At 50.0% G+C, this 22,455-nt stretch overlaps 1 protein-coding gene across 1 annotated transcript in view; it reads right to left on the bottom strand.

Moving 5' to 3' along the window:
• Nucleotides 1-22,455, bottom strand: part of LOC141271606 (scavenger receptor cysteine-rich domain-containing protein DMBT1-like) — a 212,148-nt gene that overhangs the window by 17,781 nt on the left and 171,912 nt on the right. The window contains exons 5-6 of the mRNA XM_073681649.1: nt 2,658-2,975; nt 1,520-1,837 (exon numbers count right to left, since the gene is read on the bottom strand). Coding sequence (XP_073537750.1) covers nt 1,520-1,837; nt 2,658-2,975 — 636 coding nt within the window. The remainder of the gene's footprint in view (nt 1-1,519; nt 1,838-2,657; nt 2,976-22,455) is intronic.

Below are 22,455 nucleotides of genomic sequence, written 5' to 3'. Positions count from 1 at the left end.
TTATCTTCAGCCTAGGTGACGTATTGCGATACAGGGCCGTGATTTTGGCTATAAAAGGGTCCCCTAGACCCCTACCCCAAGCTTTTTAAGAGAATCATATATGGCGTGCCAGGAGACTCTATGGAATGCTTTCTCAGCATCCAACGAGAGTATCTAATTACAAATTTTTAACTGCATCTAGCCCAGGAAATACTTTGTGCCTAGTAGCAGTGTCTGCTAGTGAGCGGATTATCCCGGCTGTTAAGCAAGCTGCACCACCTGTAGTTTAGACACTTAATTTTTTCAAAGGAAATGCTTCGGGACCATGGGATACTTAGTGAAGAGCATCAGGAGGCACCCCAAGGCATAGGGGCTGGGACTGGCAGTAGGATGCCTTGCGGTGGACAGCCGAGCTCGATCCTTATAAAAGCTTTTTAACTGCAGCAGCTTTAGTGGACGCTACTGGAGCTGGAATTACCGCGGCTGCTGGCATGAGACTTGCCCTCCAATAGATCCTTGTAAATGGATTTAAAGTGTATTCATTCAAATTAGAGAGACAATTTAAATTAAAAAGCTTAGAGCTGCCTCCACCACAGGGGGGCTTGCTCGACCCACCAGCGGACAGGCACCAGTATTGGGAGAGGGGGGCTGGCCGTCAGGGTTCACCGCGGCTCTGGCACAAACCCGGCAACACGGAGGTGGCACGGGCAGGAGCGGACTGGCCGTGTCGGCTTCTCACTTTTTGGATTTTAGAAGGGCATGACATGCCTATATCTGTGTCTCCCCCTCCTTTTACTCCTCCACCTCTTTTATTTTCGCATGACTATATGTACTTGTCACTTTTCCATGTGTTAGTTATGTCTTCTGAGCAGTTTGTCAGCTTTTGGACACCTTTGAAGGTGTTTTCTATGTGTTTCTATGTGTTTTTGTTTGCCTGCCATTGGTTTTAACGGTGTTCGAAGGTGTTCGACGAACAGTTCGACGAACAGTTCGGCGAACACACGGGTGTTCGACGAACCGAACCGAACTCGAACACTACGGGGGTGGCTCAACACTTTTGGTAAGCCCTCACATGAGCAGCCACTTCTTCAATGACAGTAGTCTGGCCCTCTTTTTAAAATAGTAGTGGATCTTATAGGTGAGACCTGATTGTGGCAGAACATGTTTGTACATGAGATTTACTTGTTCTTTGACAAGAATGCAAAATAATATTTATAGGAAAGTTTTTAAAAATATGTATAGTAGAATTTTTAAAATTAATACAAGAAAGGTTAAAATGTGCTTTATAAGGTTGTTGTCAGTGTTAGGATGTTGGTGACCTCAAAAAGGAATTCTCTTTAAATATAAAACCAATTACCATCTAGAAGTTAATGGGGCAGGAATCAAGGTGACTCCAATCCACTAAGATTCTCTTAATAAAGCAATTTTTTGTTTGCAGCACTCTTAGTGGTAAAAAACATAAAAATATGATCTGCATGAATATCTATGCAAAACACATGATAACAAATGACTGAATACGTTTTCATCCATCCGACTATACCTGAGCAGACGACGCCAGCATCTTCATTGTGTCCACAGTTATGTACTGTAAATGGTTGGTGTGGACAGTCCCATACGTGTTGTTCATTGCCGGTACATTGCACATCATCCAATACAATTAATCCTTGTCCTTGGCCAAATGCAGCACTGCCATTAAATGCAAGAGCTTGGCCACAATTTATCTGCCGGCATACAACTTGTGCAGCATTAAAATCCCAATAATCATCACACACAGTTCCCCATGCTCCATTATAGAGGATTTCAACACGACCGTTACATTGACCATTGCCATTTACCAGTCTTAAAGACATGTCTAAACCTAAAAAAAAAAGGAGAATGGTCATTTCCAAAATCAATTTACTGTGGAAGTTTCCACTGTTTAGGCACATCAGGGGCTCTCCAAACGTGACATGGCCTCAACAAACGATTTCAGCCAATTTTGAGTTCCAAACGTCATATAATTCTCCTTCTCTTCCGATCAATGCCGTGTGACCAAAAAGTACTTTTTTTGCACATATGGAGTATCAGTGTACAAAATTGTACAAAAATGTTATGGTTTCATTTATCTTGTTTCACTTGTAAAATAAAATAAAATTGGGGCTAAAACCACATTTTTGGCAGAAAAGTTTGTTCTTTTTAATATCACGGCTCAACGTTTTAAAATCCTGTGAAGCACCTGGGGGTTCAAAGTGTTCACCACATATCTAGATAAATTCCTTGAGGGGTGTAGTTTCCAAAGTGGGCGGAAATGGATAATTAATCCTAATCTCTCTTGATAATTAATTTAGATAAAATAATAACATTTCTAAAATAAAAACATAATGAGAAGCGTTGAAAGTTTAAAATGTTCTTTGTTAGATCATTGTTACTGTTGAAAAACCATCAGGATTCCATTATTGGGGTGTTGATGACCTCACAAAAGGAATTCTACTCCCACATAAAACCACTTACTATTTAAGAATTAATAAGGAAGGAACCAAAGTACCTCAGTCCATTAAGATTTTCTTAAGAAAAGCTATTTATTGTTTGATACACCCTTAGTATTAGAAAGTATGATAATATACTCAGCTTCAACATCTATTGAAACAACATGATAGGATAATAGATGACTACATAGGATTTAATTCATTCAAATATACCTGAGCAGACGGCTCCAGCATCTTCAATGTGTCCACAGTTATGTACTGTAAATGGTTGGTGTGGACAGTCCCATACGTGTTGTTCATTGCCAGTACATTGCACATCATCCAATACAATTAATCCTTGTCCTTGGCCAAATGCAGCACTTCCATTAAATGCAAGAGCTTGGCCACAGTTTAACTGCCGGCATACAACTTGTGCAGCATTAATATCCCAATAATCATCGCACACAGTTCCCCATGCTCCGTTATAGAGGATTTCAACACGGCCGTTACACTGACCATTGCCATTTACCAGTCTTAAAGACATGTCTGAACCTAAAAAAATGATAAGGAAAATGGTAATTTCTAAAAATAATTCACTTAAATATTGTCAAAAAAGTATTTCCATTCTGCATGGAACATTATATAAATGTGTAATAAACAATGATAAGGCTACACTGCTGGCCAGGGGCACTCAACTGGACAACTTCAGTCTGAATTGGGATGCCAGCAGTCTGGACCCTGCCATCCTTCCACCATAGATGTATTACAGGAGTGCATTTTATCCTTTAACCTAAAATAGCATATTAAGAATGAAGCTAAAGATAACACTTGAGGGAGGTTAAGAATTTATTAAATGGAAAAATTCTAAAAGTGCAAACAAAATTATGTAAAGCTTTAGAATCAGACTCTGGTACCAGGGTAACTAAAGAGTACAACACTATACCAAGAGAATGAAAATCAAATGCAGGACTTAAAAGGGTTATCCAATACTACGATAACCCATTGTCATTAACCGTGTTTTCCCCTTATAAATATAAAATTACTAGCGATTGAACCCGTTCTACACCCGGGTGGCGAGCATTTTTAATTTTATTAATGGCGCTGGAGTCAGCACGTGCGCATGCCGCCCTATCCTGAACCAATTTTTTTATAGACATTGTCTGCGAATTCGCATATACAGTGCCTTCAATAAAATGGCGCCGTAGTGTGGTATGCACATGTGCTGACTCCGCCTCCTCACTATGCAGGCGCCACCTATCCCGCCTTCAGACAGAAGGAGGCGTCAAGCATATATAAGATGTACTGAGAATACAGGGGGGTGTACTCACTTATGCTGAACGCTGTATATATAACATACTGAGAATAAAGAGGGGTGTACTCACGCTGATCACTGTACTCATGATGAGCGCTGTATGTATAACGTACTCAGAATAGATGGGGGTGTACTCACTCTGAGCGCTGTAGGTGTAACATACTGAGATTACATTGGGGGGTAGTCACGATGAGCGCTGTAGATGTAATGTGTTGAGAATACATGGGGGTGTACTCACTTACGCTGAGTGCTGTAGATGTAACTTACTCAGAATATAGAGGGGTGTAATCACTTACGCTGAGCGCTGTAGATGTAATGTACAGCGAACACTGGGGGTGTACTCACTTATGCTGAGCGCTGTATTTATAACATACTGAGAATACAGGGGGGTGTACTCATTTAAGCTGAGCGCTGAATGTATAACGTACTGAGAATACAGGGAGAGTACTCACGATGAGCGCTGTATATATAGTGTACTGAGAGTACAGGGGATGTACTCACTTACGCTGAACGCTGTATATATAACGTACTGAGAATACAGAGGGGTGTACTCATGCTAAGTTCTGTATGTATAACGTACTGAGAATACACAGGGGTGCACTCATGCTGAATAATGTTGAGCCACCCCCGTAGTGTTCGGGTTTGGTTCGGTTCGTCGAACACCGGGATGTTCGTGGAACTGTTCGTCGAACACCTTAGAACACCATCGAACACTGTTAAAACCAATGGCAGGCAAACAAAAACACATAGAAACACATAGAAAACACCTTCAAAGGTGTCCAAAAGCTGACAAACTGCTCAGAAGACACTCTCTTTAAAAAAACTGGCCGGCAATTCAGCAGCGGCATACACCGGTACCCGACAATTAAGAGCAGAAAGAATAAAGCATCACACGTAGATTAGATAGATAGAAACATGTCAGTCACATATATAAGAAGTACAGTGACAGTGTTGCTTACTGTACTTGTCATTTAAGGTTAAAGGATTTCTTAAAAAAAATAATAGTGTTTTCATGCACCGTCTCTTTAAAAAAGCCAGCCGGCAATTCAGCATCGGTACTCGACAATTTAGAACAGAAATAATAGAGCATCACACATAGATTAGATATATAGAAACATGTCAGTCACAAATATAAGAAGTACAGTGATAGTGTTGATTACTGTACTTGTCATTTAGTGTTAAAATAAAGGATTTATTAAAAAAAAAATTGGCGTGGGGTTCCCCGTAATTTTAGTCTCTAGCGGAGGTTAAGCAGACGGCTGGGGCAGATGTTTGAAGCCTGGGAAGGGGGTAATACCCACGGAGCTTCCCAGGCTACTAATATCAGCCCCTAGCTGAATACCTAGCCTTTACTAGCTATTAAAATGGGGGACCCCCAAAAAAATGACGTGGGGTCCCCCCTATTTTAAAAGCTAGCAAAGGCTAGGCAGACAGCTGGGGGCTGATATTAATAGCCCAGGAAGGGTGCCATGAATATTGGCCCCCTCCCAGGCTAGAAACACCAGCCATCAGCCGCCCCAGAAATGGCACATCCATAGGATGCGCCAATTGTGACACTTAGCCTCGCTCTTCCCACGGCCCTGTAGCGGTCGCAGTTGGGTAATAGGGCTGGGGTTGATGTCAGCTTATAATGCCAGCTGACATCAAGCCCAGGTTAGTAATGGAGAGGCGTCTATAAGACACCCCCATTAATAACCCCATAGTCAAAGTTAAAAAAAACACAAACACCCAGAATAAAGTCCTTTAATTGAAATAAACACACAATTCTTTATTGTTCTAAACTAAACCATACTTACCATCATGCCCATTCCAGCTGAAGCCAATGTCTTCTGCAATAAAAGTAGAATAATAATGCAACATTATCCTTACCTTTCCATGGTTCCCACGACAGCTTCAGCTCTGCTACATCACATGACAGGCTGGATCGCAGCCGAAAGCTGCCATCCAGCTTGCCATGCCGCAGACACTGAAAAGCACAGGCATGATTGTGCTCCTCATTGTCTCGCTGTGACGGCATAAAGATGAGCCGAGGTCATGTCCAATGAACTCAGCTCACCTCATGCATGTCACTGACAGCGTGGGAAAATTCTCCTGCGCTTGCAGTCAGCGTGAGAGAATTCTCCTGCTGAAGCGCTGAGCGCAGGTGAATTTTCACACGCTGTCAGTGACGTGCATGAGGTGAGCTCATGTCCAATGAACTCAGCTCACCTCATGCACGTCACTGACAGCGTGGGAGAATTCTCCTGCGCTCAGCGCTTGAGCAGGAGAATTCTCCCACGCTGGGATGGCATTGAGATGACAGGCTGGTTCACAGCTGAGCGCTGCCATCCAGCTTGTCATCCTTCAGAGACACGGCAGAGCGCAAGCATGCCTGCGGTCTGCAGTGTCTATGAAGGATGGCATGCTGGATGGCAGCGCTCAGCTGCAATCCAGCCTGTCATCTCAATGCCATCCCAGCATGGGAGAATTCTCCTGCTCAAGCGCTGAGCGCAGGAGAATTCTCCCACGCTGTCAGTGACGTGCATGAGGTGAGCTGAGTTCATTGGACATGACCTCTGTTCATCTGGATGCCGTCACAGTGAGACACTGAGGAGCGCAAGCATGCCTGTGCTTTTCAGTGTCTGTGGCGTGGCAAGCTGGATGGCAGCTTTCGGCTGCCATCCAGCCTGTCAAGTCAATGTAGCAGAGCTGAAGCTGTCATGGGAACCATGGAAAGGTAAGGATGAGGTTGCTTTATTATTTTACTTTTATTGCAGGAGATCGTTGGCTTCAGCTGGAATGGGCGTGATGGTAAGTTTGGTTTAATTTAGAACATTAAAAAATTGTGTGTTTATTTCAATTAAATGACTTTATTCTGGGTGTTTTGTTTTTTTAAATACTTTACTAGAAATTCATGGTGGTCATGTCTAATATTGGCGTGACCCCATGAATTTCGGGCTTAGGGCCAGCTGATAATACCAAGCTGGCCCTAACCCCTTTATTACCCAGTGAGCCACTGCACCAGGGCCCTGGATGAGTTGGGTACAGTGCCAGAAGATGGCGCTTCTAAGAACGCGCCATTTTCTGGGGTGGTTGCGGACTGCAATTTACAGCGGGGGAGGGCCAGAAAGCTTGGGTCTCCCTGTGCTGCGGATTCCAGCCCCCAGCTGCCTAGATGTATCTGGCTGGACACAAAAATAGGGCGAAGGCCCACGTATTTTTTTTTATTATTATTTCATGAAATTCATGAAATAATTTAAAAAAAAGGGCTTCCCTATATTGTTGTGTTCGGCCAGGTACAAATAGGCAGCTGGTGGTTGGGGGCAGCCTGTTCCTGCCTGCTGTACCTGGCTGGACACAAAAATATGGCGAAGGCCACGTCAACTTTTTGGTGAAAAATTCAATAAAGTTAAAAAAAAAAAACTGATTTAGGGACTGCATCTTTATTAACCCCTCCACGTGAGGGGTTAATAAAGATGAAGTCCCTAAATTGTTATTTTTTTTTATTATTTTTTAATTAACTTTTCCCAAAAATTTTGACGTGGGCTTCGCCATATTTTTGTATGCCAGCCAGGTACAGCATCCAGGAATGGGCTGGCCCAACCACCAGATGCCTATTTGTACCTGGCTGGACACAACAATATAGGTAACCCTTTTTTTTATTATTATTTCATGAAATAATAAAAAAAAAAATACGTGGGGCTTCACCCTATTTTTGTGTCCAGACAGGTACAACTAGGCAGCTGGGGGCTGGAATCCGCAGTGCAAGGAGGTCCAAGCTTTCTGGGCCCTCGCCCGCTGCAAATTGCAGTCCGCAGCCACCACAGAAAATGGCACGTTCATAGAAGCGCCTTCTTCTGGCGCTGTACCCAACTCATCCAGGGCTCTGGTGCGGTGGCTCACTGGGTGATAAAGGGGTTAGGGCCATCTTGGCATTATCAGCTGGCCCTAAGCCCGAAATTCATGGGGTCACGCCAATATTAGACATGACCGCCATGAATTTCTAGTAAAGTATTTAAAAAAACAAAACACCCAGAATAAAGTCCTTTAATTGAGATAAACACACAATTTTTTAATGTTCTAAATTGAACCATGCTTACCATCACGCCCATTCCAGCTGAAGCTAACGATCTCCTGCAATAAAAGTAAAATAATAAAGCAACCTCATCCTTACCTTTCCATGGTTCCCACGACAGCTTCAGCTCTGCTACATTGACATGACAGGCTGGATGGCAGCCGAAACCTGCCATCCAGCTTGCCACGCCACAGACACTGAGAAGCATGCTTGCGCTCCGCAGTGTCTCGCTGTTATGGTATCCAGATGAGCCGAGGTCATGTCCAATGAACTCGGCTCACCTAATGCACGTCACTGACAGCGTGGGAAAATACTCCTGCGCTCGGCGCTTGAGCAGGAGAGTTCTCCCACGCTGGGATGGCATTGAGATGACAGGCTGGATGGCAGCTGAGCGCTGCCATCCAGCATGCCATCCTTCATAGACACTGCAGAGCTGGACATGAGCTCACCTCATGCACGTCACTGACAGCGTGGGAAAATTCTCCTGCGCTCAGCACTTCAGCAGGAGAATTCTCTCACGCTGACTGCAAGCGCAGGAGAATTTTCCCACGCTGTCAGCGACGTGCATGAGGTGAGCTGAGCTCATTGGACATGACCTCGGCTCATCTTTATGTCGTCACAGGGATACACTGAGGATCACAAGCATGCCTGCGCTTCTCAGTTTCTGCGCCATGGCAAGCTGGATGGCAGCTTTCGGCTGCCATCCAGCCTGTCATGTCAATGTAGCAGAGCTGAAGCTGTCGTGGGAACCATGGAAAGGTAAGGATTAGTGTTGAGCGAGCACTAAAATGCTCGGGTGCTCGAAGCTCGGGCCGAGCTCGCCGTGATACTCTGGTGCTCGACCCGAGCAACGAGCCCAATGTTAGTCTATGGGAGACTCGAGCATTTTTGCGGTGGCTCCCCCGGCAGTCTTTTAAAAGCCTATCAAGTGCCCAAAACGATAGTGACAGTGCTCAAATGACATGGGGACAGCATGGGGATCGCCCCAGGAAGCATTTCTGACCCCCAGGTCACTGCTGTCAACAACGTGGTCAGAGGTATTAAGCCACTTTTACAGGCTCACAATACAACGTTCAAAAACGAAAGTGAAACTTTTTTTCTGTGAAATATGTTAAGGAACATCCTTTCCAGGGTAAAGACTTGTGTATAAGTTAAAATAAATGACCAAAAACAAAAATACTCCTCCACACCTTCGGCTATGTTCACAAGTAGCATTTTTTATGCGTTTTTGCACTTTTGTATTGCTTTCAACTATGACAAATGCATTCACCGTGAAATGTCATTTTAACATTTTACAACCTCATCTGGCCATGTGCTGTGTGACACATGCATAAAGTGCTGAAAAGACAAGGGAATAGCATGGGGAAGACCCCTGGAAGCATCTCTGACTCCCAGGTCACTGTCTAAAAGTGTGCCCATCATAAGTGATCCTTACCGCATCAGAAGATGCAGACTTGCAACTATCCCCATGCAAGTTCTAGTCCCAGGGCAGTGTTCAATTGTACCTCCCCCATTCCTTGCAATACAAGCTCAAGTATGCAGTCTGGCACCCACCCACCCCCAGGCTGCAATACCATACTGCTTGCTTGCTTGAACTTGAAATTGGGCCTTTAAGGCATGTGGAGGCGGAATCTGGCCACCACGTCATGGCTGTGTTGGCGGCCTGGAATCCATACTCAGTCCCCAGCCGCCCGGTGGCCGGGTGTCCATACTCGGTCCCCAGCCGCCCCGCGGCCGGGTGTCCACACATGGTCCCCAGCCACCTGGGGGCAGCCGGGTGTCCATAAACGGTCCCCAGCCGCCCCTATTTCTCCTTGGAACATCCCCCCACACACTTTTCTTAGCCCGGCCTGCTTTAAGCAGCATTGGACGAGCCCACCAGAGAAGCAGACTCCTCCGGTGGGCCCTGACTTCTCCATCGGTGGAGTTGAGAGTGCCAAGGTGAGGAGCATGATGATGATGACAGAAGTTAGCATCTGCTACGTTTTCTTTTAATGCAAGTGTAAGTGTGCAGCCTGCCACCCACCCACCCCCAGACTGCAATTTTATACTGCTAGCTTGCACTTGAAATGGGGCCTTTTAGTTTGGAGGAGGCTGAAGCTGGCCACTACCTCATGGCTGCTTCAGCAGCGAGGTATCCATACTCAGTTCCCAGCCGCCCATATTTGTCCTGGTGTGCCATATACATAAGATTAAGCGCGTATACCAAAACATTACCTGTGCCCTCCCCAGTGCATTTAGTGGGAAGGAGAGCCTATTCCGCTGTAGTGTGTGCATGCCAAACCCCTGTTCATGGTACATGCGAAGATGCCTCCCACCTTGCACCTGTCGTTGCAGACTTGCAACTATCCCCATTCAAGTCCTTGTCCCAGGGCAGTGTTCAATTGTACCTCTCCCATTCCTTGCAATGCAAGCGCAAGTATGCAGCCTGCCACCCACCCACCCCCAGGCTGCAATACCATACTGCTTGCTTGCTTGCACTTTAAATTGGGCCTTTTAGGCATGTGGAAGCGGAATCTGGCCACCACGCCATGGCTGTGTTGGCGGCCTGGTATCCATACTCAGTCCCCAGCCACCTGGTGGCCGGGTGTCCCCGCTTGCTCCCCAGCCTCCAGAGGGTGGCCGGGTGTCCATACTCGGTCCCCAGCCACTCCTATTTGTCCCGGTAACATTTCCGACACTTTTCTTAGCCTGGCCTGCTTTAGGGCAGCATTGGACGAGCCCACCAGAGAACCAGACTCCTCCGGTGGGCCCTGGCTTCTCCATCAGGGGAGTTGAGAGTGCCAAGGTGAGGAGCATGATGAGGATGATAGAAGTTAGCATCTGCTTTGTTTTGTTGTAATGCAAGCGCATGTATGTAGTAGCGGCTAGGCCTGAGGTGGTCAGCGTTTTGGCGCATATCCTACCTCCTCCGAGGATTGCTGGATGTTTTCCTGCTACTATCCAACTTCTATGACTCTCGTTAAAACAAAGCTTCAGGTGATAAATGATGGATGAGGTAGTGGCAAAGGAGAAATAGCAGGAGGAACAGGGACCATTCACATCAATATCAGGCTAGTCAACCAGATGTAACGGGTCTGGGAGGCGGAACATCTGAGCTACTATACAAGGGGGCGGTCCTTGTAAGGGAGCAGGTGGCGACCAGGGAAGACGGGCAGGAAGTCACAGCAGGTGACCGGGACAGTCTCTGAGTGAACGGGCTGGAGGTCACGGCAAGTGACCGGGGCAGTCTCTGGATGAACGGGCAGATGGCTCACGGCAAGTGACCGGGGCAGTCTCTGAATGAACGGGCAGATGGTCACGGCAAGTGACCGGGGCAGTCTCTGAATGAACGGGCAGATGGTCACAGCAAGTGACCGGGGCAGTCTCTGGGTAAAGGGTTGGTACGACCTGTGGCGGCTGATGATAGACGTGAGCTCCCAGGTGAGCAGGCGAGAGTCTCTGGATGAACGGGTGGTCACAGCATGTGACGGCGGAGCCTCCAGGAAGACCAACAGACAGGCGGCAGATGAGCGCTCCCAGGTGAGCGGGCAGAAGTCTCTGGAGATGCGGGTGGTCACAGCACGTGACGGCAAAGCCTCCAGGTAGGCTAGCAGACAGGCAGCAGATGAGCGCTCCCAGGTGAGCGGGCAGTAGTCACTGGACAGGCAGGTGGTCACAGCACGTGACGGCGGAGCCTCCAGGTAGGCTAGCAGACAGGCAGCAGATGAGCGCTCCCAGGTGAGCAGGCAAGCTGGTCCATAGACAGACTGACAGGAGTTGGAAGGCAGACCGTCGGACCTCCGGCAAGCAGGCAGGTGGCTGAAGTGCGCTCCCAGGTGAGCGGACAGGCTGGTCCTCAGACAGACTGACAGGAGTAGTAAGGCAGACCGTCGGACCTCAGACTAGCAGGCAGGTAGCAGATAATCAGGCAGGAATAAGACAGCAAGCTGGCAGGAATCTGGCAGGTATCTGGCAGGTAACTGGCAATGGGACCTGAGGGCTGAAGCAGAGTAGTGAACAGTGCAACAACATTGCTCGGGCACCTCCATTTTGGAGGAGGTGCCTTATATATGGTGAAGTCCTCCGGCCATTGGCCGGGGACTCCTTAGGACGGCGCGCGCGGCCCCTTTAAGAGGGAGGGAGAGCGCGCGCGCCCTAAGCACAGTGGCCGGGAAGGAGCGCGCGCTGCCAGCAGAGCGGGAGGAGGACGCCGGGCACGGAGCAGAGAGGTGAGGGGAACAGCGTCCCTGCCTAGCAGAGGGCAGGGACGCCGGCGCTACAGTACCCCCCCTTTAGGCCCCCCCTTTTTTAGGCCAGACAGAAATTTAGCTAGGATAAGAGGGGCATGGATGTTCTCCCGGGGCTCCCACGTTCTCTCCTCAGGACCAAACCCCTTCCAATCTACTAGAAAAAAGGTCTTTCCTCTTACCCTTTTGGTGGCAAGAATGTTCTCTACCTCAAACTCGTCTTCAGCAGAAACCGGAGCAGGAGGCGTACCTGTAGACTTGGAAAAACAGTTAAGTACCACAGGTTTGAGGAGAGATACATGGAAGGAGTTAGGGATCCGTAAGTTGGCCGGGAGTTTCAATTTATAGGCCACCGGGTTGGTCTGACTAATGACCTCCAGAGGACCGATGAACCGAGGCCCTAACTTGTAAGAAGGTATCTTGAGTCGGACATATTTAGATGAGAGCCAGACTTTATCTCCTGGATGAAATTGTGGAGGATCCAGGCGTTTTTTGTCAGCGTGTATTTTCATCCGTTCGGACGACTGAAGGAGTGCGGATCGAGTACTCTCCCAAATGGAGGAAAATTTGCTAACGAGAGATTCCGCAGCTGGGTTGTCCACAGAGGTGGAGACAGGAAAAGGAATCCGAGGATGCTGACCGAAGACTACAAAAAACGGGGATTTGGAGGAGGATTCGCTCTCGTGATTGTTATAAGAGAACTCGGCCCATGGTAGGAGATCCACCCAGTCTGAATGATGGGCATTAACGAAGTGCCGGAGGTAACTGGTCAGGTTCTGATTGATCCGCTCCACTTGACCATTGGACTGTGGGTGGTAAGCGGAAGAGAAGTCCAGGGTGACGTCTAGCAGTTTACAAGTGGCTCTCCAGAAACGTGAGGTGAACTGTACCCCACGATCCGACACGATGTGGAGGGGCAGGCCATGAAGACGGAAGATGTGGCGGATAAAGTCTTTAGCCAGCTCGGGTGCAGACGGGAGGGCTGGCAGGGGAATAAAGTGAGCCATCTTGGAAAAGCGATCAGCGACCACCCAAATGACCGTACAACCGGCGGAGACGGGGAGATCAGTTATGAAGTCCATAGCAATATGCTGCCAGGGGGCAGCAGGCACAGGAAGCGGAAGGAGGCGACCGGCTGGCAGGTGTCTCGGGACTTTGTTGCGGGCGCAGGACACACAGGCAGAAACAAAGTCTATTACGTCCTTGTGCAAGGTAGGCCACCAGTAGTGCTGGGCAATAAGCTGGAGGGTCTTTTTCTGACCGGCGTGGCCAGCTAGTTTAGACGAATGGCCCCAGTGTAGGATCTTCTTCCGATCAGGTACTGAAACAAACGTCTTACCGGGAGGGAGAGGATTTAGACTCACGGGAGCCACCTGCATTACTCTGGCGGGATCGATGATATGTTTAGGTTCTTCCTCGAGATCGGACACCAGAAAGGATCGGGACAAGGCGTCTGCTTTGACGTTTTTATCAGCCGGGCGAAAATGAAGAACAAAATCAAAGCGAGCAAAAAACAAGGACCACCGGGCTTGGCGCGGGTTAAGTCTCTGGGCATGCTGGAGGTAAGCCAAGTTCTTGTGGTCAGTGTAAATTATTACCGGGTGAAGAGCCCCCTCGAGTAGGTAACGCCACTCCTCCAACGCCAGCTTGATGGCCAATAACTCACGGTCTCCTATGGAATAGTTGCGCTCAGAAGAGGAGAAGAGTTTGGAGAAGAAGCCACAAGTTACCATTCTCCCGGAAGATGATTTTTGAGTAAGTACCGCTCCGGCTCCAGAGGAGGAGGCGTCAACCTCCAGGAAGAACTGCTTGTTGCCGTCCGGGCAATGCAGCACCGGGGCGGAAGAGAAGGCCTGTTTTAGGGAAAGAAAGGCCTCCTCTGCTTCGGGCGGCCACTCTTTGGGATTAGTACCCTTACGGGTGAGCGCGGAAATTGGGGCAGTCCGGGAAGAGAAGTGTGGTATGAAGAGGCGGTAGTAGTTAGCGAAGCCCAGGAATCGCTGAATGGCCTTCAACCCCTCCGGTCGAGGCCATTTCTCGATGGCAGACAGTTTCTCTGGATCCATTCGTAGGCCGGTCTGAGAAATAATGTAGCCCAAAAACGGAAGCGAGGTCTGCTCAAAGAGGCACTTCTCGTATTTAGCGAAGAGGTGATTCTGCCTGAGCCTGAGCAGGACCTGACGAACGTCCCTCCGGTGAGTCTGGAGATCCGGAGAGAAGACCAAGATGTCGTCCAGGTACACCACTACGCAGGAGTAGAGAAGGTCCCGGAAGATGTCATTGACCAACTCTTGAAAGACGGCAGGAGCGTTACAGAGACCAAAGGGCATTACCAGATATTCATAGTGGCCGTCCCGGGTGTTGAATGCCGTCTTCCATTCATCCCCCTGACGGATACGAACCAGGTTGTACGCCCCACGGAGGTCCAGTTTGGTGAAGATTCTAGCCCCCCTCAGACGATCAAATAACTCCGGAATGAGCGGAAGGGGGTACTTATTCTTCACCGTGATCTGGTTAAGGCCTGTATAGTCTATACAGGGACGGAGAGAGCCGTCCTTCTTTTTGACGAAAAAGAAGCCTGCTCCCGCCGGGGAGGTAGATTTCCGGATGAATCCCCTGGCCAGATTCTCCTCAATATATTCGGACATCGACCGGGTCTCAGCAGCGGATAATGGATAAATACGCCCACGGGGAGGAGTAGTACCAGGTAACAGGTCGATAGGGCAGTCGTATGGTCTATGAGGGGGTAGTGTCTCTGCTTCCTTTTTATTAAAGACATCAGCATAAGACCAATAAGGAATCGGAAGTCCAGGTAGATTAGCTGGGGTAGGAGAAGGACGGACGGGATGGACGGGAACCAGACAGGTCTTATGGCAGTCCTGTCCCCAGCGAAGGACTTCTCCGGTCTGCCAGTCAAGCACGGGTGCATGTCTCTGGAGCCAAGGTAGGCCTAGCAAGAGGGCGTGGGAGAGTCCAGGCAGAACATGAAAGGAGATACTCTCAGAATGCAGCAGTCCCACCTGTAGAGTAATGGATTCGGTGATGAGTTGGATGGGGCGTGGTAAGAGACCCCCATCCACGGCAGCAACAGACAAGGGTACAGCCAGAGGTTTGGTGGGGATGCGGTATTTCTCTACCAGGGACTGTGAAATAAGATTCCCGGCTGCTCCAGAGTCAAGTTGGGCTAGTTCGAAATAACGGTTCTCCCCGCAGACGATTGAGACTGACAAAAGCAGAGATGGAGAGGATTTATTCTTGTCTAGGTCGACCTCTCTGAGCGAACCTAGACACAGGCGTTTCCCGACCTCTCCGGGCAGGTACGGATCCGGTGCTCCTTACTGCCACAGTAGAAGCAGCTCCCCTCGGCACGGCGTAAGTCCTGACGGGTTTTGACCATCTTGGTCTGGTCGACCTGCATAGGCTCAGGAACGTGTACCTGGGTAGAGACGGAGGGAGTGACGGGTTTCTGAAAAGTAGGAGCTAGACGTGGTAACCTCCTCTCACGGGTGACCTCTTTGGCACGCTCCTGGAACCGTAGGTAAATCCGGGTGGCAAGAGTTATTAGGTCATCGAGAGTGGTAGGGATGTCCCGACCGGCAAGTTCATCTTTAATACGGCCGGACAGACCCTCCCAGAAGACGGATACCAGAGCGTCGTTATCCCAGGCCAGCTCCGAGGCAAGGGTACGGAACCGTATGGCATATTGGCCCACGGTGAGACTTCCCTGACGGAGGCGTAGCAGTGATGATGCGGATGAGGTCTTCCGTCCGGGTTCGTCAAAGACTTTCCGGAAAGCCGTGAGAAAAGCAGGCAAGTTGGACACCAGGGGGTCTCCTCTCTCCCATAGAGGATTTAGCCAGGCCAGGGCCTCCCCGGTGAGATGGGACATGATGAATGCAATTTTGGCTCGGTCGGAGTTAAACTGGTGGGACAATAGTTCAAAGTGCAGGGTGCACTGATTTATGAAGCCCCGAGCCTGGGCGGAGTCGCCTCCGAAGCGAGGAGGTGCAGAAAGCCGGGGTCCGGGGTAGGATACCATGGTATTAGTGGGCAGCGGAGCTGCCGGATTGCGAGACATGGCACTGGCGGAGGTTGCTGGTGGAGCAGTCAGAGTGTCCAGGCGAGTATTGACATTCCGCAGGTGACCCAGGATGGACTCCTGTTGGGACCTTTGACGGGACAGTTCATGACACAGGTCCGAGAGCGAGGGAGCTTGGGTGCCACCGGGTTCCATGGCCCGAGCAAACTGTAACGGGTCTGGGAGGCAGAACCTCTGAGCTACAAGGGGGCGGTCCTTGTAAGGGAGCGGGTGGCGACCAGGGAAGACGGGCAGGAAGTCACAGCAGGTGACCGGGACAGTCTCTGAGTGAACGGGCTGGAGGTCACGGCAAGTGACCGGGGCAGTCTCTGGATGAACGGGCAGATGGTCACGGCAAGTGACCGGGGCAGTCTCTGAATGAACGGGCAGATGGTCACGGCAAGTGACCGGGGCCGTCTCTGAATGAACGGGCAGATGGTCACAGCAAGTGACCGGGGCAGTCTCTGGGTAAAGGGTTGGTACGACCTGTGGCGGCTGATGATAGACGTGAGCTCCCAGGTGAGCAGGCGAGAGTCTCTGGATGAACGGGTGGTCACAGCATGTGACGGCGGAGCCTCCAGGAAGACCAATAGACAGGCGGCAGATGAGCGCTCCCAGGTGAGCGGGCAGAAGTCTCTGGAGAGGCGGGTGGTCACAGCACGTGACGGCAGAGCCTCCAGGTAGGCTAGCAGACAGGCAGCAGATGAGCGTTCCCAGGTGAGCGGGCAGGAGTCACTGGACAGGCAGGTGGTCACAGCACGTGACGGCGGAGCCTCCAGGTAGGCTAGCAGACAGGCAGCAGATGAGCGCTCCCAGGTGAGCAGGCAAGCTGGTCCATAGACAGACTGACAGGAGTTGGAAGGCAGACCGTCGGACCTCAGGCAAGCAGGCAGGTGGCTGAAGTGCGCTCCCAGGTGAGCGGACAGGCTGGTCCTCAGACAGACTGACAGGAGTAGTAAGGCAGACCGTCGGACCTCAGACTAGCAGGCAGGTAGCAGATAATCAGGCAGGAATAAGACAGCAAGCTGGCAGGAATCTGGCAGGTATCTGGCAGGTAACTGGCAACGGGACCTGAGGGCTGAAGCAGAGTAGTGAACAGTGCAACAACATTGCTCGGGCACCTCCATTTTGGAGGAGGTGCCTTATATATTGGCCGGGGACTCCTTAGGACGGCGCGCGTGGCCCCTTTAAGAGGGAGGGAGAGCGCGCGCGCGCGCCCTAAGCACAGTGGCCGGGAAGGAGCGCGCGCTGCCAGCAGAGCGGGAGGAGGACGCCGGGCACGGAGCAGAGAGGTGAGGGGAACAGCGTCCCTGCCTAGCAGAGGGCAGGGACGCCGGCGCTAAACCAGATATGTCTTGTAGGATATGTTTCTGTAACAAAAGGAGCAGTTCGGCTACACAGTTATAGGGCATACAGTGAGTGCAATGCCTACCAAAAATTTCGAGCCACTCCAATGCCCCTTGGAAATGACATGGAGGTCAGAGGGCGTTAACTAAACCTTTTTTTCCATTTATAGCAACTGGGTCTCCCGTGCACTGTTGGCCTAAGCAGTGAATGGAAGGCTTTCCAAAAATTATGAGGAACTGCAATGCCCCTTACAAGAGCCATGTGTGGCACCCCAGGGGTCTGGTCACCACAGTAATAGAGATATTACGTCGGAGAGCAAGTGGGAGGTTTCCTGGTCAGGATCCCTTAAACATGCAACATCATCCTGCCCCAATCCTGGGAGGGGAGAATTCTGCCCTTATAAACTGGATCTGGGGCGGGGTTGAGTGAGTCAGAGAACAGTCAGAGTCAGAGTGAGAGCAAGGGAAAGTAACAGCAAGGAGCTCTGTAGGAGCTAGAAGCTAAAGACCAGGGGCTGGAAGCTGAGCAGAGCACGCCCTGGCAGAAGACAATAGGAACCGGACACAGGAGTCCGAGGCTGTGAGGACTTATATATCCAGCAGCAGAAACAAGCCGGCAGGGGATTTCAGGTCCTCTGGCCATAGAAGCCCGGAGGCTCAGTCAAAAGCAAGGGACCAGCACCGCAGTCGTGGAGCGGAGGCTAACAGAAGGCCCCAAGTCACCAGCCATACGGGTGAGCACTACACGGTACATTCAGGGACGTGGGCTACTTCTACCTGCTTACAGCAAGGTAGCCAGGAAGAGTGCAGACAGACGGGGAGGCCTACAACTCCACCTGGCCAGGGGAACTCCTGCTTGCTCACAGACTGACCAGGCCTCTTATGCTAGCCAGTACTCCCGGGAGGGTCTACCTTATAATCATCAGTAAAGACCCTGAACTGCATTGCAAAGACTCTGAGTCATTCCTGCTGCGCTCGTGCACCATCACCCCCATCATCCACACTCACTGCCCTGAGGCTATACTCCTCCCGAGGGGAGGTATCCCATTCAATGCTGCGCACACAACACCAGCCTCAGCGGTCTGCCTCGCAGCGGTGGTACTCCCTGACCGCAATCCACGGGTGGCGCAGTCGGACAATTAACCTCAAAACCTAAGAAAGACTGCCAATGGTTTGACCAGCCGGAGCCACGGGACCGGGTCACCGCCACGGAGACAGCAGACCCCAGAGACCCGGCACCGGGTATCCCACACAAGTGTACACACGGCCCAGGGGGCGCGTCACATGCAGTACAGCATATTACAAACATAAGTCCCATTATTGGGGAGTGAGTGTCCCATGGTATTTGCTTATGCTTTCCCAACAAAAGCTGCCAAAAATTAGGACAGAGCAACTTGCAATGCCCCTTACAAGAGCCATGCAGTACAGCATATTACAAACATAAGTCCCATTATTGGGGAGTGGGTGTCCCATAGTATTTGCTTATGCTTTCCCAGCAAAAGCTGCCAAAAATTAGGACGGAGCAACTTGCAATGCCCCTTACAAGAGCCATGCAGTACAGCATATTACAAACATAAGTCCCATTATTGGGGAGTGAGTGTCCCATGGTATTTGCTTATGCTTTCCCAACAAAAGCTGCCAAAAATTAGGACAGAGCAACTTGCAATGCCCCTTACAAGAGCCATGCAGTACAGCATATTACAAACATAAGTCCCATTATTGGGGAGTGGGTGTCCCATAGTATTTGCTTATGCTTTCCCAGCAAAAGCTGCCAAAAATTAGGACGGAGCAACTTGCAATGCCCCTTACATGAGCCATGCAGTACAGCATATTACAAACATAAGTCCCATTATTGGGGAGTGAGTGTCCCATAGTATTTGCTTATACTTTCCCAGCAAAAGCTGCCAAAAATTAGGATGGAGCAACTTGCAATGCCCCTTACAAGAGCCATGCAGTAAAGCATATTACAAACATAAGTCCCATTATTGGGGAGTGGGTGTCCCATAGTATTTGCTTATGCTTTCCCAGCAAAAGCTGCCAAAAATTAGGACGGAGCAACTTGCAATGCCCCTTACAAGAGCAATGCAGTACAGCATATTACAAACATAAGTCCCATTATTGGGGAGTGGGTGTCCCATAGTATTTGCTTATGCTTTCCCAGCAAAAGCTGCCAAAAATTAGGACGGAGCAACTTGCAATGCCCCTTACAAGAGCCATGCAGTACAGCATATTACAAACATAAGTCCCATTATTGGGGAGTGGGTGTCCCATAGTATTTGCCTATGCTTTCCCAGCAAAAGCTGCCAAAAATTAGGACGGAGCAACTTGCACTGCCACTTACAAGAGCCATGCAGTACAGCATATTACAAACATAAGTCCCATTATTGGGGAGTGGGTGTCCCATGGTATTTGCTTATGCTTTCCCAGCAAAAGCTGCCAAAAATTAGGACGGAGCAACTTGCAATGCCCCTTACAAGAGCCATGCAGTACAGCATATTACAAACATAAGTCCCATTATTGGGGAGTGGGTGTCCCATAGTATTTGCTTATGCCTTGCAAGCAAAAGCTGCCAAAAATAAGGACGGAGGAACTTGCAATGCTGGCACCCTGGTGGTATAGTGGTGGTGGAGGCTGAGGATAAGGACAAGAAGATTAAACAGCCGAAACGAGGAAGCGTATACCCATGTGTGGGTGTGAAGCGGTGCATGTGAATACACCTCCCGAAATAACACAGTGGATTTGACTTTATGTTACTTTGCTGTCATTTGGTGGTGATGAGAAGTCTGGCCCAATCCAGCCCTTGTTCATTTTGATAAGGGTCAGCTTGTCAGAATTGTCAGTTGACAGGCGAGTGCGCTTATCAGTTATAATTCCCCCAGCGGCACTAAAAACAAGCTCCGATAACACGCTAGCGGCAGGGCAGGCCAGGACCTCCAAGGCGTACAGAGCGAGTTCATTCCAAGTGTCCAGCTTGGATACCCAATAATTAAAAGGCACAGCGGAATCACGGAGGACGCTGGTACGATCGGCAAGGTACTCCCTCGCCATCTTTTAAACTTTCCACTCCTTGTGAGAGTACCCCGCTCCTCAGGGCCTGTAAGCTGGGCGGGTGTCAGAAAACTGTCCCAGAATATAGACAGTGTTCCCCTGCCTCTGCTGGATTGGAGTTGCATCTCTCTCGCCTGTACGCCTTGGTTGGGCAACGAACTGTGACCTCTGCCGCTAGCGTGTTCAGATGGGAATTTTTTTAAGAGTTCTGCAGCAAGGGCCTTCTGGTATTGCCCCATTTTTGTAGACCTCTCCACCTCAGGAATAAGAGAGTGAAAGATCTCCTTGTAGCGGGGGTCTACAAGTGTCACCAACCAGTAATGACTGTCACCCAACATTTTGACAACGCGAGGGTCACGGTTAAGGCAGCGTAACATAAAGTCAGCCATGCATGCCAGACTGGTAACGGGCAAGATTTCCGTGTCCTCACCAAGATGACGACTGACCATGCTCTCCTCCTCCTCCTCCTCTTCCTCCTCCCCCCTGTCCTCAGGCCACCCACGCTGAACCGACGGTATGACACTTGTACAGGTACTACCGTCTACAACGCATGATAGCAGCTCCTGTTCTTCCTCCTCCTCCTCCTCCTCCTCTCCCTCATTGTCCCCCAATGCACATTGAGATGAGATGAGGCTGAGCTGTGTGTAATCGCCCGCTACGGCTTCTTGATCCATCTCATCATACTCTGGCTGCAATGCCTCCTCTTTAATTCTCTGCAGAAAGCGTTGCAAAAGACAGACAAGTGGAATGCTGACACTAATGATGACGTCATCGCCACTCACCATCTTGGTGGCCTCCTCAAAGTTTGTCAGGATGGTACATATGTCAGACATCCAGGTCCACTCCTGAGGTCTTTTGTGTGGAGTCTGACCTGAATATTGACGGACTTGTTGCAGCTGGTACTCCACAACTGCTCTCTTCTGCTCACAAATCCTTTGCAACATGTGGAGGGTAGAGTTCCAACGTGTGGGGACATCACACACCAGTCGGAGTGCCGGAAGCTGCAAACGCTGCTGCAACACAGCAAGGGCGGCGGAAGCTGTAGCCAACTTGCGAAAATGAGCTGACAGGTGGCGTACTTTCACGAGCAGATCCGGCAACTCTGGGTACGATTTAAGAAACCGCTGAACCCCGAGGTTAAGCACATGAGCCAGGCATGGTACGTGTGTGATCTCACCTCACCTCAGAGCCGCTACCAGGTTACGGCCATTGTCACACATGACCATGCCGGGATGTAGGTTCAGCGGTCTCAGCCACAGATCTGCCTGCTCTTTCACAGCTGTCAACAACTCACAAGCAGTGTGAGGTTTATCACCTAAGCTTATGAGTTTCAGCACAGCCTGTTGCCGCTTGGCGGAGGCAGTACTGCAATGCTTCCAGCTTGTAACTGATGTGGTGATATCTGAGATGGAGACTGAACATGAGGAGGAGGAGGAGGAGGAGGATGCGCAGGAGCTGTACACTGTGGGGGCAACTCTGACTGACATAGGGCCCGCAATCCTCGGTGTGGGGAGGATGTGTTCCGTCCCAAGGTCCGACTGGGTCCCGGCTTCCACTATGTTTACCCAGTGTGCTGTCAGAGATATGTACCGTCCCTAGCCACAAGCACTTGTCCACGTGTCTGTTGTCAGGTGGACTCTCCCAGTAACTGCGTTGTTGAGGGCACGGCAGATGCTTTGGGACACGTGCTTGTGTAGTGGGGGGATGGCACACCGGGCAAAATAGTGTCGGCTGGGGACCGAGTACCGAGGGACGGCCACCGCCATAAGATTGCGGAAGGATTCCATCTCCACCAGCCTAAAAGGCAGCATTTCCAATGCAAGCAGTCGTGAAATGTGCGAATTTAGGACTGTGGCCTGTGGGGCGTTAGCTGTGAATTTCCGCTTTCGTTCAAAGGTCTGGGATATGGACAATTGAACGCTGCGGTGGGACGTGGACGTTGATGCTGTTTCTTGAGAAACTGCC

This window comes from Phyllobates terribilis, unplaced genomic scaffold (genome assembly GCF_046119375.1).
Source record: "Phyllobates terribilis strain yellow unplaced genomic scaffold, ASM4611937v1 Scaffold_5__5_contigs__length_657084704, whole genome shotgun sequence".
NCBI classification, from domain to species: domain Eukaryota; kingdom Metazoa; phylum Chordata; class Amphibia; order Anura; family Dendrobatidae; genus Phyllobates; species Phyllobates terribilis.
This window is presented reverse-complemented; position numbering and strand designations above follow the sequence as displayed.